Source organism: Selaginella moellendorffii, unplaced genomic scaffold (genome assembly GCF_000143415.4).
Source record: "Selaginella moellendorffii unplaced genomic scaffold, v1.0 SELMOscaffold_2, whole genome shotgun sequence".
Classification (NCBI taxonomy): domain Eukaryota; kingdom Viridiplantae; phylum Streptophyta; class Lycopodiopsida; order Selaginellales; family Selaginellaceae; genus Selaginella; species Selaginella moellendorffii.
This window is the reverse complement of record NW_003314263.1, coordinates 934,905-941,573: the sequence shown is the minus strand read 5'-3', so window position 1 is coordinate 941,573 and position 6,669 is coordinate 934,905. Positions and strand designations below refer to the sequence as shown.

Sequence of the window (6,669 nt, the reverse complement as noted above, 5' to 3'; positions counted from 1 at the left end):
TACACAATCCTATGTCTTTGTAAAGGGTTTGCATTAACTCTGTGGTATCTTGATTCCGACCACCACGAGCACTCAAAAGTTTGGGAAGAGAACCATCACCGTCATCCTTAAATCAAATCTGTAAAATATCATCTGTCATATGCTGCGAGCAATGAGGCTTATCCAGCAAGGCCATCATACTCAAAATCTTTTGGAAAGCATTGTCATCATTAGACAAAACCTTTGTACTAGAGACTGAAGAAAATTAGTAGTTGTGAATCTATAAAAAGTTTATGTTTTGGTGTCATGATATTTATATCTGATAAAAGACATAGAAACTAATCAATTTTTACATCATTCTATAATCCATACCATCAGTTGCCTTAAAGTTAGTGTAGCTGGAGCTCCCACTTGTAGTGGCATCTAAAAAAAACCAAAAACAAAAATGATTTAGGATCTAAAATCAAATTCAGTTTTAAAATTACATGAAACACCTTTATCTGATTCTTTGTTTGTAAATATCTTACAAGCTTTGTAAACCACATTGACTCCAAGAGGATTTCTTAACTTGCATTATGCACATAAGCACCTGAAAACCATGCTATAAATCTAATTAAGCTCTATACTTATAAATGTAAAACTATATGTGTTTTAATACTTATATAATTACGTAATAATACATATATTTCAAAAATTATATGATACAAACTCATATTGATTTTAAAATTTTTCTTGATTCAAACTTAACATTAAAACTCAGCATATTAGCTTTTAGTGTTTAGAAGTTTATAAGAAGTACTTCTTTTTGGAGTGTTGATTTCAATTTATAACTATGTTATTTTACCTGTCTAGAGATAACACACACCAATTTATCAAATTAAAGGCACTTAATTAGACCAATAAAGAATAATAAAAAACAAAGTATAAGGATTTAGTTAGTATTATTTTCTACTTTATTTCATCAAAAACATTGATAATTACCTAGTACTATTTAAATATAAACATGATTTCTTTAAAGTATTATTATTTATTACATAAAACTAGTTAATTTATTTAAGCTAGTTATTCTATATATAGAGAGAGGGTGTAACATATAAATGTTTAAAATATAAGTAATTATATTTAGAAAATGTTTATCTTCTCACTACTACAATCAAGAAATTTTTAACATTTTAATTTTTTATGAATAATATCATGAAGAGAAAGAGTTTAATAACAAAAAATAATATCCATGAAACTTATGAAAGCAAAACAATTATATTATTTCTTTTTAATCATTATAAATATTTTTATTTAATAAATTTTCTCTTCCATAAACTTTTATACAGGCATAACCTTCTATTTAGCATTAACCATAATGAAATTTAAGAACTTCACATTATAAGTCACAATTAACCTTGTTTAAATAATAAATAAATTTTTTCATCCTATTTTATATTTAATTTAATTTTCTAATATTTTTTATTGAAAATTTAGTAAAAAATCTATTTGATTGAAGAGAAAATAAAGTATTTTTAATAGAAAAGGAAAGTGAAATATTTTCTTAGTAAATTTCACATTATTTATAAGTTATATTAAATATTTTACATCATTGCAAAAATAACTTTTAGAATAAAATTTGGAGATGAAGGTTAGTGGGATTAACTACTCAAAATTACTGAAGACTGATCTAGCAAAATTATTAAGGTTTTTGATTTTTATGTTAGTTTTTAGCTTTTTATTGATGGTGTAACCTTTTATTAATGCACCATAATACCATAATAATTTGAGCACACTCTCTTTTAAATAAATTTGTCAATTTTTCAATTTGTGCAACTATTAGTAGTGTTACAATTATATCCTTCACTCACTAATCTAGTAGATTTACTTTTCACTCATTATAGCTATTAATTATAGCCATATTTAAATATATGTATTTCCTATTACAATTATTTCTTTTTCCACTCCACCATAGTCACAAGAAATATTTAAAGTACATGATGACTTAGAAATAATTATAAAAAAAAGGTCAAAGTTTTAGAGAAATAGAATTAATATTTTCCATTCATTAATTTGATAATGCTCATATTATTTGTTATTGAGTTGTTCTTCTTCATGGTATTGCAAATCAAAAATTAAAATTTTAAAAATTTCCTTGTGAAGGGTTACATTGCTATTTATAACCTTATAAAGGTGTGGTGATGGATTTATTTAATTATTTAAATTTAAATAATTTTCATATTTGTCATAGATAATATTATTTTAGGCTTAAAATAAATACACCAATTTATGTAGGAGAAATCATATCTATGTTTAAATGGTTCTAGATAATTATATATAAAAATATATGATGATCCTTACCAGTCTCATTAGGTACCCTTATACTTATACTTAATAAATTGGTCTGTGTCATCTCTAGAAAAGCAAAACAACATAGTTGTAAATTGAGATTAACACTCCAAAAAAAAGTGCTTCTTGTGAACCTCTAAACATTTCTAGCTATATAAGCTTCCACAATCTTTTGATCTCGTATTTCTTGGTAGAAAGATTGAGCAAGACATCCAGGATTTGGAAGCACAGGGAGCAGCACACTAGGGGCTTGTCACAGTACGAGCAAAGCTACAAGGTTTGCTTCCTTTGCAATTCTTTCATGTTCTTCACAAGGATTCAACTTGGGAGCTTTTTTCCAGGATTGAAAATGCAGATAAACAACTTGCAATCAACTTGTGACAGGAAACTAGAAGAGCTCGTGCTCCTTGTCAAGGACTTGAGTGTTTCTCAGGCAAGTTTTCAAGCCTTCACACCTCAATCTAACATGTGCAAAGTGGATGATCTACTACGAAGAACTTTGATTCTTTTGCAGGTTTATTTTGCAACAGATTATTTTCGTTATGAAATAACAAATGGTCATCCAGAAAAATGTGAGTTTTCGAGTATGCATCTGCTTACAAGCGCAATGTATAAGTTCAGCGTTGATTGCATTCAACCTGTTGAGCTCGTAGAGCATGAGATATGTGTGTTTCTGATCCCAGATGGAAAATGGCGTGGAGATCAAATTGTTTAGGATGTAAAATCCTCAAGGTTACCATGTAAACTTCTTGAATCAGGAGATGTTGTTCCAATATGGCCAAAATCTCATGATATTCTTCAAGTGAGAGCACCAAGGACATCTCATGAAGCTTGGTATGTTTATGTTGATCAGGTTTTTGAAGTAGAGAGGAAGGCCAAGTCACCTGGCTGCAACACGTGAAAGGCTTGCCTCAGAACATTTATGCACTTACATATCAAAATCGGCAAAGACAGAATCATTGATGGTGAAATATAGACGTTAAAATGATTAAGAAAAACTCATTAAGTGAGATTAAAGAAAAACTTGTTAAAAAAATAAAAAAACAAGCTTAAGTAGTTTCTAAATGAGTTTAACATGTTGGCTTTTAAAAGGAGTTCGACATTGAGGATTTGAAAGCACAGGGAGCGGCTGAGGCTCCCAGAACTGCAAGCATGTTGTATACGAGCAAAGCTACAAGGTTTGCTTCCTCTACAAACCTTTCATGTTCTTCACAAGGATTCACCTTGCAAGCTTTGTTCTAGGATTATAAACGACTTGCAATCAACTGGAAACTGGAGGAGCTCGTGCTCCTTCTCAAGGAGTTGCGTGTTTCTCATACAAAGGCAAGTTTCCAAACCTTCACTCCTCGATCTAACGCATGCGAAGTGGATGAACTACTAGGAAGAACTTTGATGTGTTTGCCGGGGAGGTCGGGGAACTTGCAAAAGCTGGTCTGGCAACTCAACACCACGCACAACCCCAAGAACAAGCTTGGGGCGTCAACTCCCAAGAAGGTGACGGGTCAATAGTGAATATTCAATAAACAATTAGATTACTCTCGGCTAGATCGCAGTCACATCTCAGCCGACGGCAGAACGCCATCCCAACCGTCGACAAATAGTCGTTATGAGAAGCTAGGGTTTCTACCCTTTTTATTTCTCATCTCAAGGAAGCTTGCGCGAGAGGAGATGGTCCGCCAAGACGTTGAGTTTGAGGACGACGATTGTGCCGAGCTCCTCAAGATCTACACGAGGGGCGAGAGGCTGGGTTGCGGGAGCCAGGGCCAGGTTTTCGTGCTCAAGGGGGCCACGAGCTACGCCGGGAAGATGTTTCGAGCGGGGAGGGACGCCGGGAGAGAGCTCCGGCTCATGTCCAAGCTCCGCGGATGCGCTGGAGTGGTCTCCTTGGCGGGCTTCGTGAAGGAGAGGAGCGGCGGGGCTTGCTACGGGACCATGGTGATGGAGCTGTGCGGTCCTAGCCTGTTCCATCGATTGATCAAGGGAGGGCCGCTGGGCGAGGAGGAGGCCGCCAAGACCATCCAGAGGCTGGCGGAGGCGCTCAAGGGGATACATAGCAGCGGCATCGTCCACCGGGATCTCAAGCCGGAGAACATCTTCGTCAAGCTGGACGCTACTGCCGTGCACGAGGTGGTGATTGGAGACTTCGGCGTGGCCACGGACGACCCCAAGGAGATGTCGCAGTGCTGTGGAACCGGGAAGTATATGGCGCCGGAGGTGACGAGCTGCAAGGGTGACGCAAGGTCGCAGAGCTTTTACACTGCGGCCATCGACGTGTGGGCGCTGGGAGTGATCGCATATGAGCTGCTGAGAGGCTACAAGCAATCCAGGGAAATCGAGTTGTTGCGAGCCGGGGAATTCCCGGATGGTTGTCCTCTCTCAGACGAGGCGGAGGATCTCATCTGCGGGATGCTGGCTGTGGAGCCGAGCGAGAGGTTGACGTTGGATGGTGTGCTGGAGCATCCCTGGATCGTGGAGAATTGCAGCAGTAAGACGATTCAAAAGAGGAAGCGCTGTGGAGTGAAGAGGAGTGCTCCCGGTTTTAGTAGCGACTTGGTTGTCAAGAAAGTTCGAGCAGCGTGAGTGTGTTAAATACATGCCTCCATCAGCCAACTTGGTGAGCGCTTACTGTTAGTACATGAAGAGATAAATGTAAACCAGGGTGTAGTTTGATCATACAGATCATATTTTAAAATCAATGATATAACGTGAATTTGTGTACCACTTGGTATGGCTGTTTGCTCGCCCCAAGCCCAGCTCGGAAACGCTCCTGGCTGCTCGTTGCGTGAAGCCTTGGCCACTTTGCATCTGATAGCCACCGAGTAGCGATCCCCAAGCCGGGAGAAATGGCATGGCTTGGACGACCGAGCGAGCGAGTTCCAGGTTCCCGGCCCGTCCCAGGATGTCTGTGACTGAATCGTAGTGCTCCCTCAAAGCTGTGATTTCAAAGTCGCCGCTCATGAGCACGAAGTGGTGGAGTCCCTGTTCTAGCTTTCCGCCATGGCTGGATGCAGCGAGAACACTGAAGGCTTGCTCGTCGGGAGTGAGTCCTTCGATTGCCATCTTCGCCACCAGATCGAAGCAAGAGCTTAGCTCTCCGGCCTGAGCATTCCCTGCGATCATGGTATTGTAGGAGACGACGTTCTTCTTGGGAAAACGCTCGAAGAACCGCGCTGCCGCTTCTAAGTTGCCATTTCCAATGACAGATCCGAGCAGTGAGTTCCAGGAGACAAAATTAGAAACATAATTATAATTATTAATATAATAAATTTTTAAATTTTTTTCTTTACATAATCTTCTTAGAGAAAAAGATAAAATGTTTTGCAAAACTTTGAATATATACATTCACAGTCTTCATAAGCATTGTTTACATTGTAGCTATTGATGGGGCTGCATTGTTGAATTTAACCCAAGCTGGTCTAAAATTTCCACTTGCAGTCGTCATTTTCAGGAGCACTGGCGTGGCTGTGTCGTCGGCCTTCTCTTGGAAATATGGCATCTTCAAGGCGTTTTGCACCGAGATCCTCCTCGCCGGATCAATTGCCAGCATCCTCTTGAGCAGCTCCACTGCATCGGGGTCTTTCATTCCGCTTCTCACATCCTCGGCTTTCCACCACACCATCTTCTCCAAGATCCTCTCACGTGCTCGCTCTCGGCGCCTGTCTTGATAGCCCATGCCACAGCCATCGATGTCCAGCTTCTTGGCGAAATCAGCCACAAAATAGTTGAGCGAGTCCCCATCGTCGGGCACATCAAAGGGATCGCTACCCAGGAGCATCTCCGCGAATATACACCCGGCCCCCCACACGTCGATTGCGGTGCCAAAGCTGGTGGCACCCTTGAGAAGCTCCGGAGCGTTGAACGTTAAGGTCCCGACCTTGTTCGACCAGGGGCGTGTCCGCAGCCTCCTCGCGGTAGCGAAGTCCGCCAGCTTCACAACAAACTTATTCTTCTCTCCATCCCTTTTGACGAGAACGTTGCTCGTCTTGACGTCTTGGTGAACGATTCCGTGCGCGTGAATCCACGCCAGGCCCTCGAGGATCTGGCGCATCACGGCCCTGATGTCGTGCTCCCCAAGCTTGCGTGACGAGATCACATCGCTCAAACTCCCGTCCATGAGCTCCATCACCATGAACGTACCCTGGTTGTTGCAGGTCAACCCAAGGAAATTGACAACGTTGTCGTGCGCTACCTCTTCCAGGATCTCCGACTCGTTGATGATGGCATCGTAAAGGCACTCGTGCTCGTAGATCTTCTTCATGGCTACTTTGTCTCCAGTCTTTCGGTGGAACCCAACCCTCACCTCTCCATCTGGTCCAGCGCCTAGCAACCTCGCGCCACTCGCCCACACATAGTCTGCCATCG

General features: G+C 40.3%; 2 protein-coding genes across 2 annotated transcripts; one reads left to right on the top strand and one right to left on the bottom strand.

The window, feature by feature from the left end:
* Positions 1–3,975: 3,975 nt before the first annotated feature.
* On the top strand, positions 3,976–4,887 carry LOC9660769 (calcium/calmodulin-dependent protein kinase type 1G). The gene has a single exon (XM_024689596.1). It carries the CDS (start codon positions 3,976–3,978, stop codon positions 4,885–4,887), a length of 912 nt encoding a protein of 303 aa, XP_024545364.1.
* Positions 4,888–4,986: 99 nt separating this feature from the next.
* On the bottom strand, positions 4,987–6,667 carry LOC9661967 (cell division control protein 2 homolog 3). The gene is made up of 2 exons (XM_002962358.2): positions 5,737–6,667; positions 4,987–5,486 (listed from the first exon to the last, which is right to left on the bottom strand). Exons 1-2 carry the CDS (start codon positions 6,665–6,667, stop codon positions 4,987–4,989), a joined length of 1,431 nt encoding a protein of 476 aa, XP_002962404.2.
* Between the last annotated feature and the right edge of the window lie 2 nt (positions 6,668–6,669).

Excerpts from the sequence above, each read along its gene's own strand:
- LOC9660769 (XM_024689596.1), top strand. The coding sequence starts at position 3,976 with ATGGTCCGCCAAGACGTTGAGTTTGAGGACGACGATTGTGCCGAGCTC.
- LOC9661967 (XM_002962358.2), bottom strand. The coding sequence starts at position 6,667 with ATGGCAGACTATGTGTGGGCGAGTGGCGCGAGGTTGCTAGGCGCTGGA. Across the intron at positions 5,487-5,736 it reads CCTGAAAATGACGACTGCAA|AAGCGGCAGCGCGGTTCTTC; the intron begins GTGGAAATTTTA and ends ATGGCAACTTAG.